General features: G+C 41.6%; 1 protein-coding gene across 2 annotated transcripts; it reads left to right on the forward strand.

Annotated features, from left to right (window-relative positions):
* On the forward strand, nucleotides 1-26,573 carry ghra (growth hormone receptor a). Of its 2 annotated transcripts, none has more exons than XM_044026596.1 (10): nucleotides 1-305; nucleotides 9,297-9,418; nucleotides 19,037-19,166; nucleotides 19,681-19,847; nucleotides 20,761-20,939; nucleotides 21,787-21,940; nucleotides 22,081-22,171; nucleotides 22,297-22,366; nucleotides 23,151-23,374; nucleotides 23,466-26,573. In XM_044026596.1, the coding sequence occupies exons 2-10, from the start codon at nucleotides 9,301-9,303 to the stop codon at nucleotides 24,241-24,243; spliced, it is 1,911 nt and encodes a 636-aa protein (XP_043882531.1). In that variant the 5' UTR covers nucleotides 1-305; nucleotides 9,297-9,300; the 3' UTR covers nucleotides 24,244-26,573. The 2 variants fall into 2 exon arrangements, with proteins under 2 accessions (XP_043882531.1, XP_043882533.1); XM_044026598.1 differs by lacking the exon at nucleotides 1-305 and adding an exon at nucleotides 8,954-9,210.
* Nucleotides 26,574-26,877: the final 304 nt, after the last annotated feature.

Here is a 26,877-nt window from a genome sequence, read left to right on the forward strand (position 1 = left end):
ACACACACACACACACAGACTCTCAGTCTACCGGACCTTTTGGCTCGGTGGTGTGTGTTCCTGTTCGCGCGCGCGTGTGTGTGTCTGTGAGCGAGAGAGCATGTGTGTGTGTTGAAATTGGGCTGTTGATGATAAAGTGAGTCGCAGAGAAAACAAGAAATCGTCCGCAGGAAACCGGCACTGATGTGGAAGTCTCGACCCGGACTGGATCTTCGTCTTCGGGGTGCAGGACTTCCCGTGTCCGTCGGTGCTCGCGCTGGACATCAAATGACTACATTCTGAAAAGTCGACCAGCGCTGTAATAAGTAAGTGCGTTCCTTTTTGTTTGTTTTTTAGCACCTTTAGTGTGTTCATATCTCCAAAAAAAAATCCCGTATTTGGCAGCTGTGAGTGTGGAACAACTTCCAGTCCTAAACTTTAACACACACACACACACACACACACACGTTCAAAGTGACAGCATTGGAAAGTTGTTTCTCCTCTCACTGACGACCACTGTTACTGTTTCTTTTACTTATTGATTCATTTATGTCTAACTTAGCAACACAGTGGTTACAAATGAGGTGGAATTGATGCTTTTAAAGTGGAGCATGCTGTTAAATGAGGTGTCCACGTGAACTCAGGACCTATGTTCTGTGGGAGCTGCTTAATTGTATAAATCCATATATAATACTGTATATATTGATTAAATGTGTACAGTTTGGTCCATAATCCATGCTGCACATGACTGTAGATTTATAATAACCACTTTTGGAGACAATACATAGAATAGTATTTAAATCTGATTAATCACAGAATTACAATTGTCAAAAGTTTAAAAACCCCAAATGATTTCAGTTTTCTGGGGGGGGGTTTTATAGTCCAAATGTGTGTGTCAAATGACCACTTTATTAAATATTGTCCTGATGTGAAGTAAACATTTTATTTTAAATGAAAATGAGAATAAGTCCTAAAAAAAGAGACCATTGTCTCTCAAATCGCAATGTCAGTCAACATAATTGTAATTAGACATTGATATAAAGTCGTTCAGCCCCAATTCACGACTCTTCATCGTCATATATTTACGAGAAATGACATTTTCTTGTACCTGTGCCAGCTCAAGTTGGCTTAGAGCAGTGTTTCCCAACCCTGGTCCTCAGGGAACACTGCCCTGCACATGTTGCCCTGCTCCAACACACCTGATTCAGATGCACAGCTCGCTATCGTTATCATTTGAATCAGGTGTGTTGGAGCAGGGCAACATCTAAAACATGCAGGGCAGTGTTCCCTGGGGACCGGGGTTGGGGAACACTGGCTTAGAAAATATCATTTTCATCCAGTATTGACTGTAAGAGCAGCAACAGAGTTATGTTCAGTTTTATTGTGTCTTTTTAATTTGTTGGCTCTTCATCAGTTATGACTGGATGACTGTTTTGCTGCTTTAATTAGGAAGCACGCCACACCGCTATTATATGATAATGTTCTAACACAAATAAGAAAGCTGCTTTTCAGCCAAACTGTGCAGGTTTTCTGTAGAATGTGCTCTTATTTGAAGAATTTCTGGCTTTTGATAATGTATTTCTTTCGAGACAGTCTTATTTCGATGTCGAGCCGTGTGTTGAGTTGTAATGTGTTAACATTTACTTACAGTCTTCATCTGAAATAGCTCCAGGTCATTATCTTTACTGAAATCATATCACGTAGCTGTGAAAAACAACTAATTGCAGAAGGATTTATTCACTGGATGGTGTTAGTTTTAAAGAGCCAATTTGAAAATGCTAAGCAGTATCTCACACAGTGTGATACTATGCGACTAAGTGAATCCTTTGCATGAAGACGGCACATTTTTGAAAACACATTCTCACCTCAATATATATAACCAAACAGCATTTAGTGGGATTTAGCACAGCAGTAGTAGGAGATGTTTTCATAAGTGAGAGGCGAGAAGTTTTAAGCAGAGGTGGAAATATTGTAATTGAGTTGTTTTTTTTGAAATTGAGTTACTTTTTGTGTAATTTTACTTTTACTTAAGTATGTTCTTTTTGAATGAGGACACGTAAATAGTGAGGACAGGTGAATTGACAAGGCCAGGTGAATGATAAGGACGCAAGTGTTGAGGACAGGTGAAAGATGTGGCAGTTGGCATTAATTAAGGTCCCGGAGTGAGTGATAAAGTTTTTTAAAGCATTTTTGACCTTTGATCCATTTTGACTGATTCATTATGTGTTTGCATATTTTATTTTGTCAGCACTTTAATTTGTAAAGGTTTTCTTTTAATTTAAAACAATTCATGTGAGATTTGTGTCCCCACATCCGTTTTGGCCTACACAACAAAGAATCCCAACCTTTGTTAAAAAATTTAACTAGGTAACTTTTACTCTTGAGCACATTTTTAGAGCAGTACTTGTACTTAAGTAAAATGTTATCAAAATAGTGGTAGTAGAATGTTTAAGTGGTCGTTCTCCTTTTCTTGAAAAAGTGCCAATATGATTAGAGTGAACTAAAACACAAAAAGCACAAGGGCAGTTAGCACTAGTCTGATCAAAAATAGAATATATATCTTTAAAAATGTGCTAAATCTCTGCTACACTCCCATGTACGACATTAAGCACAGCTGTTCTGTTCTACAGCTCTCTGGAAACCATTAGAGTTTTAACACGTGCACATGCACTTAGTGTGTCCAATCGTTATTGTAAGCTATTGCAAAAAAAGAAGAAGAAAGAAATGTTTTCCAGTTAAACATAAATAAGGAAAATAAGAGTGTGCACAGAGGTACAAGCTGCAGATCTACACTTGGGAGATTTTTTCTATTATCAGGTTTAGGTTTGGCAATTTCACACAATACAGGGTTTCAAAAATTCACTCTGAACAGCTCACAAATTCTCGTCCCCTGCTGGACTTGTGCTCTTTACCTTTCTTGAATCACACACACATGATTTTGTGCATACATACGTGCAAGTTTACGCACACACAAGCAACCGCCCTTTTCCCTCACACACACACGCTGCACAGACTGCAGTGGGGTTTGCAGATGTGTGCTGATCTGCTTCCAGCAGAGGCTCTTCTCATGCCAGTGTGCTGACTCTGACTTTTCCACTCTGTCTTATGAAATTAGAGTAGGAGACATTAGAGCCATCCAGTAGCCAGACCCCTGAATGCCTGAGAGCACACACAGACACACACACACACACACAGAGGTTACAAATGAACATTGTTTCTGCGCGCAAACCCCTCCACACACGTGTGCACACTCGCACATACTGTATGAGTGCACACACACACACACACACGGGTTAATGAATGTGTGTAAATGCACCAAGGAGCAGCTGGTTATTGTCGTTCTTGGTCCCAACTCTTGTGTCCGTGTCTCTGCTCATGTAGTCTCGTCTCTGTCAGTGTCTGGTGCGACATACAAGCTCATGTCGAAGTCTGCGGTATGTTTATTCAAATGTTTGTTTTAAAGACACAAGAGGCGACTGGAAAATCAGGAAAATCAACGTTTTTAGGGCATCATCATTTAGAGCGCTGACATCAGCGCATCAGGCTTCCCTGCATTTGACCTTTATGGTGATCGCCGCCTTTCGCCAGTGTGCACATGCATTAGATTGAATTTTCTGATTAAAAATCTCGAAAAAGTTTTAATCCTCCTGGTAAATTTCTGTCAGTGCTCGTTCCCAGTCACTGTGTTTTTTTCCGCCCAGCCTTGTGGTGTCACAAATTCATGCTTTATTCATATATGGGCTTTATTCCAGGATTATCACTTGATTGCATTTGGTTCCACACAATCGGACCCCAAATAAATTTTCTCATGCAGGTTTGGCTTGTAGTTCACCTACTGGTTTCATAGCGATTTAGGGGGTCAAACTAAATCGATTCACGCCGTACTTTAAATCTAATCAGCCCAGCTAGATAAGCAGGCCATTGTTGTGATAAGTAGACTGCAACAAATGAGAGAGTGTCACTACAGAAAGGAAGAAATGACATCAGATGAAATAGATAGAAAACCCACGCACACACATGGGGAGAACATGCAAACTCATTCCTTATATAATAACCAACATATTTTTCACTTATTTTTGCTTTGCTTTTGCAAAAATCAGATGCTCTTGTTATTGGAAATATAAGCCTGCTACAGTGGTCTGGTGGCCAGTTCATTGGGAAGGTACAGTTGGATTAATGAGTATAGATTTTGGTCAATAAAGGGCACTAGTTTGAGAACACTTTGACAGGCAGGCGCCGCAGGTCACTCACGAATAAGTCGATACAAGATGGAGCGGCGGGTGCTACAGATTGAGAGAGGCAGATATTAAGCTTTTCTCATCTGTGCCCGCCCCGTTCTCATTCTGGGAGCGTCATATACTTTCCTTCCGTGTCCGAAAAGAGACACACCGGCACGTATAGACGCTCACAGCAGCTGCCCTGACTGAGCATCAAGCCGGCACTAAGCATTCACTGACAAGAAAGATACTGTATATGTTCTATAATTATAGTCTATCATTTATATTATTTATAGAATAAAAGTCTGTCTGACCTGGGTATTTATCCTAACCCTGACTTCAGTCCTTTTCTTGGATACTGAACCAATTTTATTGACCCTGGAGCTCTATATGACCCACGTTCCCACCTGGTATGAACCAGTCCTCTTATTAACAGCATAACTTATCCTTTTTTTTTTTTTAATCCAAGTAATGGAGGCTTCATTTATGGTGAGGGACTGAAAACATACCTCCATGCCTCAGTAAGAGGCTGGCTATTTTGAGAAAATGATTTTATTTTGCAGAAACACCTAATGGATCCTTCACGTTTCTGGTCCAACAGACGCCACAAACAGGAGAATCCAGATTTTTCTCGACCTAAGCAGAGACACTTTAGGTCCTTTTTCGTTTGTGGTTCACTGACATTTATGACGTGCGGAATTGCTTTAGTCGTGCTGTGGTTTTTGCACATTTCATTTTATGCCATCCAATCAACCCATAATATGTGCAAATAAAATAAAAACACTTCATTTTAAACACATCCCTCCCAATAAATGTATAGTATATTCAATAGCAACAGCTAGATTTGCTCTGTGAGGATTTCCTGTTTCTTTGCTCCAGACACATTACATCTCCATTAAACCTCACAAACAACACAATCTTTATTGCCTTGCAAATATGATACCAGTACCACTGTTACCAGTTATTGTTCATTGCTATCAATGACTTCTCCTGGGTCATGTTTCCATCCCTGCAATAACCCCATACTTCCCCAGCAGTATAGAGAAAATAAAGGCTTTGTCTTTGGGTAGCCACTCCCCCTTTCAAACTAATTTTTTAACATTTACCAAATAACTGTTCTTTGTTTGCTGCTTCTTTTATGGTTATTAAGACAAGGCTTTGGTTTACAAATGTGTGTGTGTGTGTGTGTGAACGTGTGCTCATGCTTTTCTTCTGCTGATATAGCAGGGACTAACACAGACTCGATGTGACCTTTCACCCCCTAAACTTTCATTTTCTCTGACTTCACCCTTGCACCACCCCTTCTGGTTTTAACCTCCTCCTCCCAATCGTGGCAGATCGATTTGAACAAACACAGATGGTAAACAGAGATTTGATGAAACATGGGATCGCTGGCAGAGGGGCACCATGGCAAGATGTCCATTGGTGTTGGTGTGAGACCCTCACGTTGATGCATGCATGAGTGTGTTGCGGGGCAGGGGCAGTAGAAGGAAGGTTGACCACAGATGCCTTAAATGTTTACCAAGGGACCTTAGGAGGCTTGGTCTGAGCCTCCCTCTTTTTTGATTGGTGCAGGCAGCCTTCCCGCTAGTCTGTGAGCCTGCAATTGGCCCAAGAAATGAAGAGGAATGGGGGAGAAATGTGCACAAGCTGGAGAAGAAGTGTCAGTCTTGCCAGGGCTTTCACAGAGAGAGTGGGGGAGACTAATGTTGGGATTAACATGAGGCCACATGTTGGAGTAGAGGGGCTGTTTGGCTGTCTTTTCCTTTCAAGCACTTTGGCTCTGCAATGTATTGAAAAAATGTCAGGCTTGGCTTTTGTTTTTGATGCAGAAAAAGAGCCGTTTTCATTTATGATTTCAGAGCAGAAGATGGTTCAAAAGGAGAGGGAGGCTAAGGGGGGGTCTGGCCGAGGGGATCTGAAGACACACTTTGGCAAAATTTGGCAAATTCAGAACATGATTGTAATTGCAAAAGGACTGAATGTAAATGGTGTGTTTTATTCTGCAAGTCTGCAAGAGCCTATTCTGCTTGTCAGGCCTCTGCCATTAATTCTAGCAAACTTGGCCTTGTATGGCCTCTATACACAAGGAATGTACGCACACACACACACACACTAGACTATATTAATGGAAAGGGTTTTTGGTCAGTGCATAGTGGAGTTGTGGTCGATTTAATACATTTACACTGTTGCATTGTGACTATACTCCTTTAAAGAGAAATGTGAGTCCATGCGTTTTGCAAAGGAGGATTTTTTTTTTCTTCATTATGTGCTTGGTTTGGTTGTTTGTTTGTGTGTTTTTTTGCTGTAGTTGCTCTTGATATGGGTTTTATTTTAAAGCGGCATTAAGTCTAATCCAGAGTAAATGGAGGGCAGGCATTGGCACCTTAATTAGGTGCAAGTGTTTCATATAGGCCTATGCTCTTACACAAACACTCAAATGAACTTTGCCCAGGCACCATGCCACTAAGTCTGGCAAGACTCTATCTAAGTTTGTTAGTTTTGAAAATGTGCCTAAGGTGGATACACTGTTGCTCAGTATAGTTGTCAGTCTGTATAAGTAAATATGGTGTCTTGGCCTCCTGTTTATTCGCTCAGTCTTACTTTTCTCCCCCAGCTGTGTAGAATTCAATATGCTGCATAGCACGCTGTAGTTAAACTGTATGGCTTTAAGAACCTCTGTCCTCAAGCCACACCAGAGCTGGTGGAAATAATGGCAGCATTGCCCTCAGAAACATAGCCTCCACTTTGGGGTTGTTGGCTGCCCAAAGAAGCTGCGGAGACGCAGCTGTAAATAGCCGAGGGTGCGGACAGAAAGTTGGGCCTATTTTTAGAGGTTGGACTTGACTGGTAGAACTTGTCTGCCGACAACAGCTTATTGACCAGGAGGAGTTTGTCAGCGTTTTTCTTTATCTACCTCTCTGGTGCACACACCAACCACATGCTTGAATGTATAAAGGGCTTTTAAAGCGGAAATCAATTCTTGTTTCACACTAGATTTGTGGAAAATGAGATTGTGTTGGTTCTGTGGTACAAGAGTGCCTTTCAAGATTATCCTGTTGGCGGCTTAACCATATAATAATCAGATAATTATCTTAACTACTACTTGTTTAGCCTGGGGTGCACTGCCTCGATAATAATAATCATCCATCTTTGATGAGCACTCTGAAGAGTTTTAAGTTTTAGTTTGCTGTGTAGATCAGTGCAGTGGGAGTGGGAGCATCAGAAATGTTCTGCCCATCACATGTCAGTTTTATGATTTCTTGTTTGAATGGTGTCAATATGACCATCAACAGATCTTTACAATGTTGACTGTTGCTGGTAATCATTGATATGCAGCATGTCCTGGGCCTTGCTATGAAATTGATTTAGCATTTAAAATCTTAAATCAGCTGTAATGGTGGATCCAGTGCAGTGTGAAAGAATGTGCAGTTCCCTTCAGTCTTTAAGTGTATTCTTTGTATTTCATTAATTGTCACTCAGCTCATTGTTTTTTCTTACTGCTCATGACCTTAATATTGTAATTCACTTTTATGGTCGGCTTTTGTTTGAGGTCACAACAGACGGTCATTTACTCAAATTCAGTTAAATTAAAGTAGACAGAGTTGTTAGTGTTGACACTGTATGGATGTATTACATGGTGGCCGGAATGTGTCCAAATAAAAGCTGTTTTATTACTGTAAAGCTGTTTGGATGGTTCTGCTGAAACACAATGCCAAAAAAATGAATAATAAAACATGCAAGGTTAATGCTACCACATTTTAAATGTGGAGCATAGGGGTTATGAATTTGACCTTTTTCTCATTTTTCCAATTGCTCTTCTTTCTGTCAAACCTGAACATACATTATGTTTATCTGTCGTTTTATTTAGTTATTCGATTACTTCTTTTCTTGACAATTATTGCTTCTTCTGCTACTTTTACACAGTGACTCTGAAGGAGTAGATATGAGAGAGGAAAGAGGGAGTTGTGACACGCATTCAAGAATGTACTAAGTTAGCTGAATATTTGCTGCCATGTGTGTTTTACCTGTGAGCAGTCTAATTTGCTGATCTGAATCAGCTGCGGGTGACACCTGCAGGTAGCGGTTGCTATAGCGATGGGCAGCACAGATGCACCTTCAGAACTAGTCATTGTAAAGTGTATAACAGAAATTCTTGGTGGAAGAACCCGATATAGGTTCTGTCAAGGTAGATAGAGTCAAAAATGGCTGAGGAATAACTCTGTAGTGCACTGTAGAGGAGCTGGTAGAGAAGTACTGCTTCAGTACTCTGTTCCGGTTGAAAATCCTGTATGACGAGTGAAATTTGTGAACTGGAGAGCAAGTTGAAGAGAATTTGTTTAAAGAGTTGAACAGCCTCTCTCCACTCTATGATGCCATCCACTTTATCTCTTAACCCTCCACACAACACACACCAACATTTATCAGTAAAATCTTGGAAGGTCATGATTTTTATTTTATTAAAAATGTTCTGGAACAATAATACAAACGTATGTAAAGAACAAGAAAAAACAGAACAACAAAAACAAAACAAACATTCAAGTCATTCTAGAGAAAGCCCTTTATTTTAGCAGAACATTTTGGTGTTTAAATTAAGTTTCTATGTTAAAGTATGTGGAACTAGTCAGAAATGAAAATGTGTGTTTTTCGAAGAAATTTTCTATCCATTAGTAGGGGAAAAAAAGACAATAATTTAATTTTTTTTTTTAATGATTCCATTAAGCTGAAAGCCTTGATTTTAACTCTGTTAATGTATGTGGAACTAGTAAATGTACAAATACTATTATAATAATAATAAAGTGGTAAAAAGCTATTTTGATGATAAAATATGGTAATGTAATTAAATAAACACACTTAATACATTTAACTTCCAACTGCCCCAGCAACAACCTGGGACAATAATTAATTTTCTCGTGTTAGGTTTCGCAGTCAGCAGCTGAATATAAATGGCAGCCACAGTTGCCCTCATAGGGCAAAGAGAAAGAAAGGGAGGATAGGAGGAGGTAGTTTGAAAGTAAGGGAAGGAGGGTTTTTAACATGGTTATATCAACATGTGTCCAACTGATAATTATAAACAGTCTCCTCTGTCTCTGTGTCCAGCATCATGGCTGCCTCTTCTCCCTCCTGGAATCTCCGGCTCCTTCTCCTGATCTCGTCCCTGGGTGGGCTCGTCACGCCAGGTTCTGCATTTCTTTCAGACTGGAGCCGCTGGACATCATCAGGTGGGGGTTACTGGTGTTTTTTTTTTGTTTTTACTGCTTTGTGTGAGGACATAGTTTATCAGTCTCTGTCCATGCATCTCATCAAACATTAACAAATGTGTTTCGGGGTTTTGTTATCGCATCATATTTCAGACATCAGTTGCAGAATGCTTTGTTTGCTCAGATACATGTGGAAGGTACACTGTTGAGCAAATGTCGCACTTTCCCGGTTTGGCTTGTCAAACAGGCTATTGATCAATGGAGCCAGTGTAAACATACGGCTGGGACTTCTCTATCAAAGTCCAGGGACGGGACAATGCAGGATGTTCAGCCAGCTAATCCACTTGTCACTGAGCCATTCAAAAATAATTTGGTGAAAGAATGTCGTGACTGTGAAGCGGGAAGCCAAGCATCCCTCTTAAAATCTCTGACGCAAAAAGGTGGCCGAGATAGGAATTTCAAAATGAATTCTCCATGGTTAATGCTCCACAAAACCGTCCAAGAATTCGGATGAATTGGCATCTTCTTCTTCTAATGGCTGAAGCAACCGCTGTGAACAGGATGTGATCGTGCAAGCTTTATTGTTTATCTGATGTTTACCTTTACTAGAAAAGATTTAGTGAAAGTCTCATAGCCAAGCTACTGGTATAATTTTGTCCGTAGACTTTGTCAGAGCACGTCTCCATCACTTTCATTTATTGAGACATTCTGTGTCTGAAAGACTCATAAGACTGAGGACACTTTTTTGTTCATATATTCTATTTGAGACATTCTTGTTGCCTTTTTTTCTTTCTTTCTTTCATTCTTCTATTTTTGGTAGTCCATGCACATTTAAGAACAATACCTCGTACATTGAGAGTAGTTCATATTTTCATCACACTTAAATCTATTATACAGTGAATTTTTTTATTATTATTATTTAAACTTTATTGAACTTTTTCGAAAGGGTGACCTGACCAAGAGGTCAGCAGCACACGTCATCATAAATATTAGATTAGATATACTGTTGGAGACAGGTTACGAACCATCATTTTGACAAAATCAATAATGTATTCAGCTGAACCTTGACTTAAAGAAAATTGTATTGCAATTCAAATATTAAAATGTGAATATGTGTAAACCATCACTTCCACTCAACAAATTCTTTTTTCTTTTTTTTATTCAAGAATGCTCATATTTACTTTGGTACCAACCTGTGCTGATGAGAATTCCTTTTGCTCCATAAATGGTTGGTCACATCTTGTTCATGTGTTTATGAACAACAGCTATGACTCATTAAATGGTATTTAAATGCTCACAGCACTGAACAAATCGTCCCCCACCACCACCTTTTAAGATTTAACATTCACAGCCCATTCCATGTACCTGCCATTTAATAATGTGCACTGTAGTTTTAGGATTTGATTTGATGTTGCTGCAGAGTGTTTAAAAAATCTTCAGTCATGTACTTTATGTGAATGTAGACACGCTTGCTTTTTAAACTAAACTTAATGCAGAAAATAATAACTCTAATTGGTTTTAGTCCAATTATTTCTCATTGTCAGTCACTGCTTTTAGGTCTTGTTCTCGGTAAGAGGGGGAGACAACAGGGGAAGTAAGTTCGGTGTTGAGTGAGAGTAGAGATTTATAATAAATCCAGCATATGAAAGAGAAAGAAAGAAGATGATTCATCACTAATTACATTTTCTATTGTCATGCTACGTCCTGCTGTAAATTGGTGAAACCCTGGATTGAGTTCTGAGCTTTGCCCACAGGCTGTTTGACTTTGTGTTTGCTCACTAACCGTGGCAAATGTCTTTATCTCTGTGGGTTCACGTTTCTTTTTTTTTTTGATAAGCTCTCAGACAAACCAGTGATAATCAGCTGAGGTCAAACCATCAAACATTCTGACTGGCCTGCCTCTTCCAAACATCCAAAATAGTCTCGAGCGAGAACTGCAGCGCTGCTTTTCCTCAACAATCGTTAAAACATCTGTAAACACACAAGGCAGCCACTGATAGGATGAGCAAACATACACAGCTTGTGCCTTTCTCGAGTTTAACCACTGCACAGCCTCTGATCCTGACAGCTGTTTTCCCCATTCGGGTCTGTATTTGACATTTTGTTTTGTTGCAGAAGTCACTGATTCCTGTTGTGTCTGTGCACAACTCTCAACATTGTGCTTTCGGGGTTGTGTAACAAGCATTTAGAGCCTACCTGGAAATGTGTTGGTTATACTGTTTTTATGTCTGCTGTCAAGCAAGCCACACAACAGGCCAAGAAGGTGTTTGGAGAGGCTCCCATGTATTTAAAGGTTTACCAGAGACATTATAGTCAGTGATTATAGTTAGTGGTAGCCTCGATCTGGGCTCACAGTCTGGTTTCCATGACTCCAGAGGACATTACATTGACTTCCATTCATTTCCTGGAGATTTACTCTATCCTTAACCATAACTACTACTGGCCTAAACCTAATCCTAACCTCATTCTAACCGTACATACAGCATGTCTTCACCTTAAAATGTAATCATTTACATGATGGAGATTTGCTTTTTGACAAGTCCCCATAATGTGACCGTGTAACAGATTCAGATTTTCCTTCCCTTCCCCTCCCTGTGTCTGCTTCTTCGTCTCAGAGGGACTCACTCCTTCAGCCCAAAGATTGATCCTGTTGCATAGAGCTGTGTTCTCGGCCACAAAGGTGGTAACTAGTGGTAACCGTGCAGAGGTTTGGTCAGTCTGGCTTGTGCACACAATCTACAGTTACATCTGCTCCAAAGACGAGCTGTGAGCGCGTTTGCTCCGAGCAGCAGGTTTGGGGCCCTGTGTGGGATGTGGTGTCCTAAAGTAAAATGTAAAGTTGGAACCTTTATAAGACAGGAGAGAAAAAATGCATACTGTCGGAAGAGTGTATGCCCTGTGATGCAAGAAGAATAGCTGTAAACGGCAACGCTGTGTGTGTATAATGTCTCTAAATTAAGTAAGAATAGCCGTTGCATTTGCAGTCACACTAATTGCAGCTTGTATGTCAGCATTTTATCATTTTCTGTGAGTTTAATCGTTGTTTTCCCAAGTTATAATGACTTCAGACTTGGTGTCTGACCTACAATATCGACGCAATCAATTCGTCAAGTGACATATACATAGATAGGGATGCAATTATCAGTGCAATGTTGTGCGTTTTTATCAGAGTGTTTAAAGCAAGCGCAGACAGGTTTGCTATTGATCACTGATAAGCCAACCTTGCTAGGAAGACATGAGGGAATAATATTATGCATACAGTGGTAAATACCGTATGTGAGACAATTATGGATGGGGAATCGGTACCGGTCAGTATCGGTATCGGTCTGATACTGGTTAAATCACTGGATCGGATATAGGACAGATATTATACACAGCTGTTTATTCCTTGTTTTGGACAGAACAATATTTGTTAAGGCCCTCGCGCGTCAGGATCGTGTAGTATCCCACTTCACCATCAGGTGGCGGTACAAGTCTGGACACAAGGAATAGGACGCATTCCTACCAAAGAAGAAGAGAACAATGAGACAGCTCCCTCGGACACGTCTGGCTCACATGTGAAAGGCCCGTCAGGCAGGGGAGTCAGAGTGTCAGCCGGTTCGTGGGTTGCCAGGTTGAGGCTCGGATGACTGTCCTTGGCGACTACTTCTTCCAGGGCCTTAACGCAGTCAGTGGGAGATTTATTGAAATGGCTCAGCACAAATGTGTTGTTAACAGCTGCATCGTAGATACTCGAGGTTGTGATATTGGTATCGGACACAAAAAAAGTGGTATGGTCCTAGTCCGAGAGACAAGTACAACGGTTGAAGTTGTAGCAATTTGATGTAAATATTCCTCTCATAGCCATTGCTTCAGGTGTTGCTTCACAACTTACCATGAGGCCCCATCGTCAGTGGCTAAATTTAACATGTTCCTTTGTCCCATGCACAAACATCTGACACCCGACTGAAGTTTGGATGTCGGCCAAGTGGACTAAGCCACAATATAAAAGGTGCACACAGGCGAAGGTGTCCATGCTTCAACCCAGACATCCCTGCCATCTATATTTACTCTCACTTCAGCCTAATATGACATAACTAAACCGGTGCCGTGGGCTGTAATGGCATTAGAGGAGATTAGCATCATTAGTTCAGGCTAATAAATCGCTGGCACAAGAATAAGATGCCTGGGTCACTGTGTGGTTTAACGTGCCAGATTGTGTCTGTAAGACTTCAAAAGCTCTGAACACTGAGGGGAATCATGAGGATCAGATGGAGTGAGAACTTGTCATCCTGTGCTCTCAGCAAAGCCGAGTCCTGTTGTGAGGAAAGGCACGACATTTTCAAGAAGCTGGACAATGGCACTTTGATATTCTCTTGTCGGTTTTTGTTTGGAAGGTGGAGGTCCACAGTATATGTGTGTGTGTGTGTGTGTGTGTGTGTTAGAGTGTGTCTGTGAACCTGCATGTGCATGTTGGTTGTTATTTATATCACCTGTTTGCATTCTTTTGACTGTATCTTGTTGCGGTCGCTCAACCACCCTCCCTTCTGGTTCACTCGAATTCCACACGTCCTCCTGTCTCAACATTTAACCCGCACCACTGAGCTCAGTTTTGCAGCCAAACTGAATGTGATCGTAACGATAATAATAAACCTTATTTGTATGTATGGCACTTTTCTTAACAAACGTTACAAAGGGCCTCACAGACCAGTCAAGTCTAATCAAATATTACAGCCCATAATGAGTAAGCACGCGGCAACAGTGGAGAGTTTTTATCTTTTATGTACAGTATGTTGAAACATCGGAGCCATGTTTGACTGTTGAATTTTCCAGACTTTGTCCCTGACCTCCTACTCTTGCTCCTTATTTTCTTAACCTCATCATCTGAGAGAATTTCCCTCTGGAAAACAAACGCTGTCTGCCGCACATGCATTGTCAACTCTGTATGTTGTTGACTGTGTGCTGCAAAAAACACTTTTACTCAGTGTTTTCTGTCAGTTTCTCTATCTGGTTGATAGAAACACACACACACACACACACACACACACACACACACACACACACACACACACTGGTTTCCATGACTTCAGAGGACATTGCATTGACTTACACTCATTTTCTGGAGACTTACACTAACCTGAACCATGATCACTACTGGCCTAACACTAACCTTAGCCTAACATTAAAACATGTCTTCACCTTAAAATGTAGTCATTTACATTACGAGGACATGACCTTTGTCCCCATAAGGAAGACAAGTCCCTATAAACAGATTTAGTTCCCCACAGGAAGTTCGATAGTTGCAGGAAGTGAAGTGGATGATCTGATGTGGGTGAAGTAGTGGCTATCAGAGGTTGTTGCTAACAATGCTGAATATGTCTATAAATAAATCTTGGTTTTTGTATGCATTTATTCAAACGTGATAAAAATAGCAACATTAAAATGTACAGGCAAGAAAATCTAACACAAATGAAATACAAGCCAAAGTTCTTTCGCCTTACCTCCAAAAGTCAATCCACTAGTTTGTTCTTCATTTCTATATATGTCTACAATCGTGTTCTTCTTGATTTCAATTCTTCAGCACAGTTTTTCCATAAATGAACTTGTATTTTTGAGGTTAAATGAAGTTTTTCAGTTGTTCCTACAATGATATTCCCCTAAGACTGTGTTTTCCCTCTCTCATGCAACAGCCCCTGGACACTGTTGGTTTTTAACTCTGTACATGATTTCAAACGTTTTGTAATCAACCCGATCCGTGAACTTTAGTTCTTTGATGGAGAATGTACAATCCCTGTGGCCCTTTTTGCAGAAGGAGGTTTTTTGATCTCCACACGTCTGTAAAATATGGAAGTAGAGTTATCAACATTATTAATTATTATTATTATTACAAGATGGAGGGAAAGATAAGGTGAATTTTAATTTAATTTATTATTATTATTTTGTTGTTTACGATATACCCTGGTACATACAGTGGAACAGTATTTCAGATTTTCCTCCAAGTACCACCAGAGGAAGCTCGCGTGCCACTGATGGCACATGTACCACCGTTTGAGAACCATGGTGCTCGAGAATTACAGCAGTACAGCAAGTTGGAAGTGAACAGAGCGTAACACACAATCTCTTTGTTCTTACCTTTCTATTTTGTTAAGTTCAGACGTGCAGCGACCCTTTGGCCCTGCACATCGTGTAATTGGGTTCACGCAGTCAGTCCAGAGCCGAGTCTGAGCTATATTTGTGAGGTCACTGGGGTGAACAGGTTCTCTTGTTCAACAGTAGAGTGTGTGCGTGTGTCCTCTTCAAGTACAGGGCAATCAAATCAATTACACGCTAATAAAACAAAGAACACAAACACACGACACACACCCTACACATGTGCTGTTGGAAGCTTATGACACAGAGAAATCAGTGCACATTCAAAGACACCTCTAATTTCTGAATTTGCAGGTGCGTCTCTGTGAGAACTATGTTTTTCTGCAAGGACTATTCATATTGTTGGAGGGGTTTACTTTATATTTTATCATTTAACATTTTTATTAGTAATATTTTACATTGCACGTTACTGTGGAGGGTTACTGGACACCACACTGATTCAAAATTATGGCCAATCATATCGCCAGAGCAATTTTTCCACACGTTCTCTGACTGTTGCCATTTGTCTCTCTCTCATTATCTCTTCTTCCCTCTCATCTCTTCATGTATATTACTTATATGCGCAAATGAGCTGGAAAGGGTGATAATTCATGGCTTAATAGCCTCGTGTTTGTTGCGCTCCTCGTGAGAGTGAAGCTTTTAAGGTAACTGGTAAATCCTGTTTGCACCTGGCTCACCACCGCTTTAGAGCTGTTTGTCAGCTGGCGTGAGGACTGGAGCGAAAGAGTGCTTTATTTAGGCTTTTCAATGATCGTGAAGCTTAATGGCTCGAGCTGACATGCAGGTAGGTAAGTGGTTTCCTAGCTCCTCTGTATAGATTGATGAACACATGACATGGAGGGAAAGAGCTGTTTATCAGGCTCAACCGCGAACACGTACACACACACACACACACACACACAACTTACAAGGTCCTGCACGATGAGCACTGTGGCGAGGTTGAGCCCAAACGTACATACAAAAATCTGGTTTTCAGTTCCAGCCGAAGGCGTTAAACTGTTCATCATTTGATGGCAGCTGGCAAGTACAGGCAGGAGGTAGCTTCTCATGACCGAAACTCTGTGATGTGTGTCTAGAAACTTGCAAGTAAGGACCTACAACAAAATTACCAGCCTACGCATGATCAGCATTTAGCTGTCAAGACGTTGCCCCTCAGCATGTAAAGTGAGCCATGTTAGAACTTGAACAATTTCTTCAGCTTTCTTTTTTCCTCCGTCAGGAGGTGAGCTAAGGTTTTCATTTTACAGCAATGTAAGGATTAGGCCAAATTAGATCAGAGGTGAAGAGCAAGAGAGAGAGAGTGTTTGACTTCCAACGAAGGAGTGCGAAAAGTAAGACGCTGGAGTTGAAAACGCGTGTTTCTCCAGGTGCCGCCGCGCATCGCTTCACCTTTGACACACTTCACGTTCAGCTGCTATCCAGACTGTTTCAAAAATGTTGCACCTTCTGATCTTATACCAGCAGAGCCCCATTCTTTGCAGAGGTGAATTTACAAAAAACGCTGCCTGTGCGCTTCTCCACGTTTTCCCCAGCTGACTGCGACCACGTCGACGTTCACACAAAGTGTCTTATAATGTATATAATTACACGTGAGCGACAGTTTAGAGTGTTGAAGAATGAAAGGTTGGAAGATGAATGGATGAACACCATTTAAATGCTGGTCTTGAGAATCTCAGGCCGAAACTGTGCATTTCCATGGGCGTCTTTTTTACTTTCAGTGTAACCTGCCCTTGCTGTTCGTCTAAGCCCTCCTATGCACCCAGTATCTGCAGAAAGCTCTTTGATGGTGGCAGCTGGAATTTGTTGGCTTGGGGCAGGAGGGGCGAGTTGAAATAGCAAAGCTCTGGGAACCATGACAGTGTGCAGAAGATGAAGGTGGGGGGTGGAGAAAGGGCGGCAGGGAGAGAGAAAGAAAGAGAAATACAGAGAGAGACAAAACGTCATAGAAAGGCAATACATTATGAGGTTACCTGGCCTCAGATAGAGAGGGAGCAAAGTAATGGAGTACAGTCTGTGTGAATCGATGTTGAGTTTGTGTGTTTTCATGATGCGTGCAGGTGAAAGTGTGTTCTATGACTTTGTGGATGCTCCTTGTTTAATCATAAAAGCACATACTGCACATGGAGATCAGTTTCTGCTCCAGTGTGACTTTAATTCTCCTGTGTTCAGTGGAAATGTTTATGCTCTGGTTCTTTGTGATATATGTTCTGCAGCCGGTGCGAAGAGCTGGGGGAAAGCAAGTGGAGCCGCAATCAATATCTTCAGTTGCTTATTTATGGCTGCACCAAACCAGTGGCAGGGAATTGGTTATGAGGAGTGACACGGTGCTGAAGAGGAGGTGGAAAGCGCTGAGTCAGGGCCCCCGGGGGTGGGGCAGAGTACAAATTGTCTGAAATGTGTGTGATCTTGTAGGAAAGCGTAGAGACTGGAATTAAATGTCACTTCACTCGCTGCAGAATGCAAGTTAATGCTGTTCTTCTGCCAGCAGAGAGTATTACTGCTGCTGCTCACTGCTATTATGCCTTTTATCAGAGTTTGTTGTTTTTTTCTTTCAAGACAGCAGGCGTCTGTTTCTGAAAAGATATGATGTAAAATAAACAGAACAGAACATGTGTTGCTATGTTTAAAGAAAAAAATATAAAATATGCTGACACATGAGTGTGGAATACAATATGTCATAGTGTCGTATGCCACAGAGAATTTTTGAAATTGTGAAACAGACTTGGCGAATTAATTAGAGAGCAAACAAATCACAACACTTTATTGCTAAAATTGCCCATAATGCAAAAGCTGATTTTCAAGAAAGCAAAAAAAAGCCTTGTTTCTGGGAAATTGTTCAAATTTATTTAATTTTCTTTTGCCTTAAATGAAAAATAATCTCAGCAAGCAAGTTTTGCACTAGATAAATGATCTCATTATAAGAAAAAAACTATATGACTTTGTCTTAATAAGATATTACTTCAGCGCTAACAAGGTAAAACAATGGTTTGAATAAAATCCTGCTCCTGCCCCTGGTTTGTGTGTTTGTGTTAAGTTTTGTATGTGCGCAAGTATTAAAAAAAAAGAAAAAAGAAAAGAGTAGAGACAATGAATGAATCACAAAATTCCGTCCAAGTACAACTGCAGTTGTGTCTAGTTTGTCCTTGTTGTCTGAAAGGAACGCCTGTTTTAAATATTCTAGCCAAGCAAAATGTACTAAATTTGATCAATTTAAGAATATTTGACTCATTTCTAATAGGGCTATTTTTGCAGTGCATTCTTGTACTCTTTGAGCTCCGAGTTGTTCATGTGTGTGGGTCCCAGTGGAGCTCCTCCTGTAACCTTAAGCAAGTATATGTGGTTACCATCTTCTTTGATTCGTCTCTTTTGACCAAAACAAGAGCACGCCACCAAATGGACTGGGAAGTATTGTGTTGCAGGGATCCTGCACAATATATGGTCCTGCGCAGACTCCAAAGGGATATAGGAACTTGTCCTTTACAATTCTTTGTCATTCTTTTTCCCTTTCAGCTCCTCTGGAGCCTCATTTCACTGGGTGTGTATCAAGGGACCAGGAGACGTTTCGTTGTTGGTGGAGTCCGGGGGTCTTCCACAACCTGTCCTCTCCTGGAGCACTCCGAGTCTTCTACCTGAAGAAAGAGTGAGTGTGGTCGCCACTACGGTATATCTACTTCAAATGTGATAATATGTTCAACTGAAAATGAACAAGCACAAGCTGGATTCTCTATATACGGGTGAAATTGCAGGTTTAGTAGGTTTATACGCATTTTAAAAACCACCTTCTCTGCTGGACACAACCTTTGAGCTGGCAGGCTTACACACAGTTACACAGTTGATGATTTCTCAGGTTTAAAGATCCATTAGGTTTTCTTCACTAAACACTGGAGCTAGAGCCAAAATAACATGTGACTGGAATAATTGCTGATTTACCCTTTTCTGCCAAAAAAACACGGTCCTTTTTTGTTTTATATAGTGCTTTTCATTTACTCCAAGTTGCTTTTATATTAAAAGCACAAGATTGAAAGAGATATTAGTGGGCATTAGTGTTTTTTTGTGGTCCAGTGTAAAGAGGGTTTTTTCAGCACTTACATGTATGCATTTTCAACCCGTCATATGACAATAATGTATGTCTTTTTCCTCCCTCACCCCTTCAGGTCTGTAAACAGTGAGTGGAAAGAGTGTCCACATTATGTCTATTCAAACAGAGAGTGCTTCTTCGATACAAATGACACGTCCATCTGGATCACCTACTGCATGCAGCTGCGCAGCCAAAACGTCACCTTCTATAATGAAGATGATTGTTTTACTGTGGAAAATATAGGTAAGTCGCCGATTATTTTATTTATGCTCAATTGGGGGGAAATCTGCTTTTCATTTTATAGTAAATTTAACAGTGTGAAGCATGTGTGCTACTGTCGTCTAATAGCTCACCTGGACAGGTTTTCCCGGAAATCGGTGAAATCGATGCTGCAAATCGATCAAATGCTTGTTAATGTCACAGAAAGACGGACAGTGTTTACACACACACACACACTGATGTCGGTGTCGGTGTTTATCTAAGCGGGACTGTAGACAGTTGTGATGAATGCCGTATTATGATGAGGCAATGGTATATGTTTGTTGATGTCTCCTCTCGTGTTTCCAGTTGAGTATCGGCATGTTTTTTTATAGAGAACATGTGGATGTTGTGTCCTTTTAACCACCGAGCCTGCAACACACGCACAGTAAAAAGCACATGACGACGACAAACAGCGTGTTGTGTTTTTTTTTGCCTGTCCACATGTCCTGACAAACGAATGTGCCATGATTAACATCTCAACAGCTGCTGGCAGCATCTCCAGCAGGAAGTTTGTTTTGTGGGTCAAAGTGTTTCTAAAAAATCTGTACAGACATTAAAATAGAATACATGTTAGAATGTTCATGTAACAAATGCATTATCTCACTCACCATAGATCACTAAGAAATAACAAACACGTAAAAACAGGCAGGAAACACCAGAGACACGGTTCACTGAAGATTTTAAGTTGTTAGTTTGAAACCATCTATTGAATCCTGTATTGGTTGGGTACATGGATGGTAAACCGTGCTAATACATAAACACCTACTGGACACCTTTGAAACGCATTGGCGTAAACACATAATGTACATTCAAAGCCACTAATGAAGTTACCATCTTGAGTGGTATTAATAGCTTGTTTTTGTTTTGCTCTGAACCTTTGGCCTTTTCCTCACAGTGCGTCCCGACCCCCCAGTCTCTCTCAACTGGACCCTCCTGAACATGAGTCCCTCTGGTGTAAGTTATGATGTCATGGTCAAATGGAAGCCCCCGCCCAATGCAGATATCGCCATGGGCTGGATGCGCGTTGAGTACGAAATCCAGTACCGGGAGATAAACGGAACGCACTGGGAAGCAGTGAGTGTTCTCTCCCTCTCATGCAACACTCAGTAACATGTGCTGACTCACGTAAACAAACACCTTTAGAATCCGACCAAATGCCTGTGCACGCCCACACACACACACACACACACACACACACATTCAAACACTCCTGCACCCTTGTAAAAGTAAATTGTAGGTAGGTCACAGTGGCACAGTGTTGTGTTTCCTTCCCCCCTCCCCCTCCCCCCCTTCTTGCATGTTGCTTTGTGGTCAAGGCAATGGACGCCAGAGCAAAGCCCTCTGGGAAGACACAGCCTCTATGAAGGAAGTGAAGGGAGGGATCTGTAGGTCAGAGGCCATGGGACCTTGTACAGACCCATATTCATTACCGTGTGGCTGGCCGCCTGACAAAAGCAGCCTTGAAACTGTTTTCGAAACCCCATTATTCACACAGCGTGTCTTCTGCCTAGTGTATTCAAAATGACTCCACATTTTTGCCTTTGGAAATGTCACAGTTACAGGCGCCAAATATAAACTTGCTTAAAGCTGTAGTGCCCTTTGATATTAGCAACCATCTGTTAGATTTAAACCATTCTCAAAGGAGTTCACACAATGCTGTGTTGGCCGTAGGTGTGCGTGTGAGAGTGGACGGTTGTTTGTCTCTGTGTCCCCGTCCAGAGTGTTCCCCAAAGCCCCCCCGCGACCCTCATGTGGAGGATAAAGCGGTAGAAGATGAATGAATGTTTCTGTTCATGAAGATTAAACAGAGCAACAAAAACAAAAGTATTTTCTAATGAATTAATATTAAATGAAAAAAAACAAACCTTTTGTGTTTGTTCTACCCTCAGCTCTCTCTCTCTCTCTTCTGTCTGTATTTCAGCTGGAGATGCAGCAACACAATCAGCAGACAATCTTTGGTCTGCTCATTGAAAAAGAGTATGAAGTGCACATCCGCTGCAGGATGCTGGGTTTCTCCAAATTCGGAGAGTTCAGCGACTCCGTCTTCATCCAAGTCAGCGAGGTTCCAAGCAGAGGTAAGATCACGACACGACAAAGGTCGAGCATCCAATCATTTGGTCAGATATGATGAATGAATGAATAAATAAATATGATAGTGGTGGCGTTTTGTGATGATGACGATGGGATAAACTCGTGTCTTGTGTTGTTTTCTTAGAGACCACTTATGCATTCACCATCGTCGTCGTTTTCGGGATTGTGGGCGTCCTCGTTCTCATCATGCTCATTGTTGTCTCTCAGCAGCACAGGTGGGAGCAGTTTAACGCTCTAGAATATTTGCTCACCAGCACTGTTCGAAACCCATCAAAAAACGAGATACTGGCTAAATAATGCTGAAAATGACTGACGCTTCCTCTCCTCCCTGCTGCTACAGATTCATGATGATTCTGCTGCCACCAGTTCCTGCACCGAAAATTAAAGGCATCGATTCGGAGATGTTGAAGGTACTTTGTCTGCGGTGTTTTTTGGTATATGGACAAGTATATTAGACCCCAGTCTACTAAAAGTAATGCAGGGTTCTAAATATGTCAGGAGGTATTCCAAAACAGTGTCATTCTTCCACATCTTCCACAGAACCAAATCTTTGATTTTAACGAATATATTAAACCTTAAAAAAACACACAGAATCTCAATGTCTTGTGATTCATCTGCATTAAGAGAAAATTGCTCCCATTAGAATTCACAGCAGTCAACACGAGTGGAGCTGTGGGGTTGTTTATCTGGCAAAGTGGTTTTATAAAGTGTTGTGTAACCACTGTTGATCACATTTCCATTTCAGTTTTGATTAAAAACAGACATCTCTTGGACATCCACGTGGAACAGTTAGCTGAGGCACATCGGGCCACATCATCACACACACACACGCACACACACACACACACGTTCAGTGTGAAAACAAGGAAGGGATGAGGCTGGAGGATAATAAGAAGAGGGTTATGGTTTGGCATTGTGCTGTCGGCTTGTTATTGCCAGATGATGGAGGATGCATTAACAGGCAGCCTGTTTGCTCTGTATTATCCGGCATGTCTCTTTAGAGCTCAGAAATAGAAGCACTTATAGGAATAAAATAATATAAATGCTGCTCATTCATAATCAGAGAGTCTATGCAGATTGCTGCTGATACTGAAAACTATTTTTTATCACATTTCTCTGTGGAAAATAAGAAAAAGAAATGTGGTTATTATTATTACTCCAAGGACTTCTGCTTTGTGATTTTTCCACACACAGAATGGGAAGCTGGATGAGCTGAATTTGATCCTGAGCGGTGGAGGTATGGGTGGCTTGTCCACTTATGCGCCAGATTTCTACCAAGACGAGCCATGGGTGGAGTTCATCGAGGTGGATGCCGAGGATGCAGACACTGGGGAGAAAGAGGACCAGCAGGCCTCAGACACACAGAGACTTCTTGGTCTGCCTCAGCCTTCGAGCCAAGGATTTTCCAACACCATTAGGTGCTGCACAGATTCTGTGTTTTCATGCTACCACCTCCTTGCAAACGTGAATTTCATTGACTTTTTTCCCTCCTCTTTCTCTCTTGCCCAGCTTTCCTGACGATGACTCAGGCAGGGCCAGTTGTTACGATCCAGATCTGCTCGAACAAGACACCTTAATTCCGCTGGCCACGCTGCGGCCAGGCCCACCTGACGACAGAGAAGCTTCGCTCAGTGATGTGGAAGCTCAGAAGTCAGAGAAGAAAGACATGGCCCTCGCCCAAACCCAGAACGCAGGGCCCCAAACCTGGGTCAACACAGACTTCTATGCCCAGGTCAGCAATGTTATGCCCTCTGGAGGTGTGGTGCTGTCTCCTGGCCAACAGCTCAGAAGCCAGGAAGGCGCGTCGGCCATGCAGGAGGAAACACAGAAAAAGGGAAAAGACAGCAAAGCAGGCGACGAGACAGAGGAAAAAAAGCAGAAAGAGCAGCAGTTCGAGCTGCTGGTTGTGGATCCCGATGGAAGCGGTTATATCACAGAGAGCAATGCCCAGCAGAGCAGCACTCCCATTATCTCCCCAATACCTGGTGAGGGTCACCAAACCCTACGGCCTCAACCAGTGGAGCCCAAACCTGCAGCTGCAGCTGCAGCTGCAGCTGAGGATAACCAATCCCCTTACATTGTTTCTGACTCTCCCTTCACCCAGTTCAACGCTCCTGTTTCAGACTACACAGTAGTACAGGAGGTGGATACTCAGCATAGTCTGCTTCTCAACCCGCCTTCCCGCCAGTCTCCCCCTCCCTGCCTGCCACAGCACCCCCTCAAATCCCTACCCGCCATGCCTGTAGGGTACGTCACCCCAGACCTGCTGGGGAACCTGTCACCGTGAAAAGACCGATGCCGTTTTGATCTGTTGGTGCCAGTTGTGTTAACCAGGAAGCCCACTGCACTCACAAAAAGCCTGTTGCTTCTTAATTTGTGCTGGAAAACCAAATAACGCGACCGTGTGGGTTGAGATTGTACAGGTGACTGTCGAGAGGGGGTGTCGAAAGGGAGACGTGCTAAGGCGCGCGTCGCGTCGCTGACTCTTGCACACCGTCTACATCCATACATTTCACACAGAAGCTACCAAAAAGTGCACGTTTTAAAATCAAAAACACAGTTTCCTCTGTCCGTTGACGTAAAATTACACACATAAATGGTAGAGACTGTGACTAGAGAATGAGTCCATTAGCTTAGTTAATTAGCATTAGCTCTCCGCTAACTTCCTTGGATAGTATTACATGTAAGTGTAACTGTGTAAAGAGCAGCATAAGTCGGTGACACGTCAGTGCGCGATTGATCGGGAGGAGAAAAAGCACATCGCTATAACGTGAAGATTTCATTGCTGTCGTTGATTTTGTTTTGCTGGCAGAGATGCTTTACTCTAAATCGTGGCTTATTTTATATATTCTTATATTTCTTATTTCATCTTATTAGTACTTAACCAGAGATATATTTTTATATGAAAAGGCATTAAGACAAAGGATAAATCTGCCCCCCCCCCGAAACACAGCTGAAAGCACAACTATGCAGTTTAACTTCGCATTCCGGCCTCCATTTTTGTTTGGCGCTGTGTTCGTTTCTCAACTGATGTTGATTTTAACATGCGGTAAGACTAACACACAGACATGGATTACCATGACAACAAATGCCATCAACAAATAATGTACTATTATCGTCACTCTTTGAAGGCATTCTGGAAAGTGAAAAACTACTCAAATGAAAATTGAGGCGATACATAAAAGGGAAATGACAAGATTTTATCTACACATCCCAACATGAAATTCATTTTTTTTTGTGGCCACAGTTTTGTTGTTTAGATTTTATTTTGCTTTGTAGACCGTACTGTAAACAACACCTATCTTTGTTGTAGCACGTGTGTTTGTTCAAGTTCAGCCACAGTTGGGAGCTGCGCAACACAAATAGTGTGTAGAACACTGAGCATCACTAAGTGCTTTACGCTGACATAATTCTTTTTCCATTACATCCCAAAATGGCACCCAGCCGACTTACTTTTTTTTTTTTGTTTTTTGTTTTTTGTTTTTTTGAAACCAGCACTCAGTCATAATCTATTGCTTAAAGTGAAACCTCAACAAGCTTTCTTCTCGGGAGTTTTATGCCTCTTGTGTTGCGTGGCTATCGCAGGGACAGCAACTGGAGCAAGTTGAAAGACTGTGAAAGTATGTAATAGATCTAATAAGCTAACATTTTATACATATTATCTGTCAAGTGCGCCGTGTCAGTGACCTATGCCATGTACAGTATGTGCCGAGGTATGCTTACGTAAGCTACATTTGTCTGCTATGTAGGTGAATCTGCATCCGTGTACAGGACACGTAAAGCCTGTACGTGGCACTCACACAGAGACACACATGTTTGCCTTAATTGACTGATTTGATTTTCCCTTTCTGACATAGCCACAAACATTTTAATCAGTGTGACAGACAGATAGGCATATCTATGGTTCTCTGTTAGGACATTATTTAGTCACTTAGGTTGCTCATTGATAGCTAAGCTTATGGCAAATGAGACCTTTTGTAAAGGTCTTTGGCACTTGCAAAACCTGTTTTTAATCTATGAATCCTGTCATCAAGACTTTTGACAATATGCCTGTGACAAACACAGCAGCGTAGCACACTGCACACAATAAATAAGCTAAGTAAATCAAGGTCGTGCCGTATGCTGTCGGGTATGCGCTGCGACACAATGGATTTTCACGGGGAAAGGCACGTGTCTGAGTCGAGGGATGAGCACATAAGCAAACCTCACAGTGCAAAACACATCCTTGAGAGAGCGCGCTCGAGTGACTCAAATGGAAATGGACTTTTGTATTTGAGCAACTCCCATCATGAAGAGAGAAAAAGCAAGAGCCATAGACTAACAACCAGAAAAAGAAAATGTGAATATGATGAATGTGTGCCATTTTTCCTCTTTCTCACCCTCTCTCTCTCCTTTGAAGAGCCCAGTGTTCTGTTGTTGTTGTTGTTGTTGCCGCCGCCGCCTCGTGCCGATGATATAGCGGCATGTCATTTGCTGTTGCGGAAATGTCTTAATATATTTACCAGTGCTGTAAAAAAAAATACATGTATATATTTTTATCGTCATTCATGTCACTAATCATGATGTATTGCTGCCTGGTACATGTATTTTCCTAGCATTAAAGGCATACTTCACCAATTTGTATTTAGCTTTGTATTACAAGAACAGGGCTAGTATTTTTGAAAAAATGGTGCTTCCCAACCTCACTTTCCCCTGAGTCGAGAAATATCTTCATTCTTTTCTTTGTTACGTGCCCACCAGTGACACTTCCTGTTAGCGTAGCTGTTAGCAAAGATGGCGGACACTGTTTACATTCTGGGAACGAGGTCCCGCCCCCCTACGAGTGGCTCTAAAAAGTGCGGAATTAGCGTTGCAGTTACAAGGCTCGGACCAAGTGTCACTGGTGGGAACGTAACAAAGAAAAGAATGAAGATATTTCTCG

The sequence above is a fragment of the Solea senegalensis genome, linkage group LG5, assembly GCF_019176455.1.
Source record: "Solea senegalensis isolate Sse05_10M linkage group LG5, IFAPA_SoseM_1, whole genome shotgun sequence".
Lineage (NCBI taxonomy): Eukaryota > Metazoa > Chordata > Actinopteri > Pleuronectiformes > Soleidae > Solea > Solea senegalensis.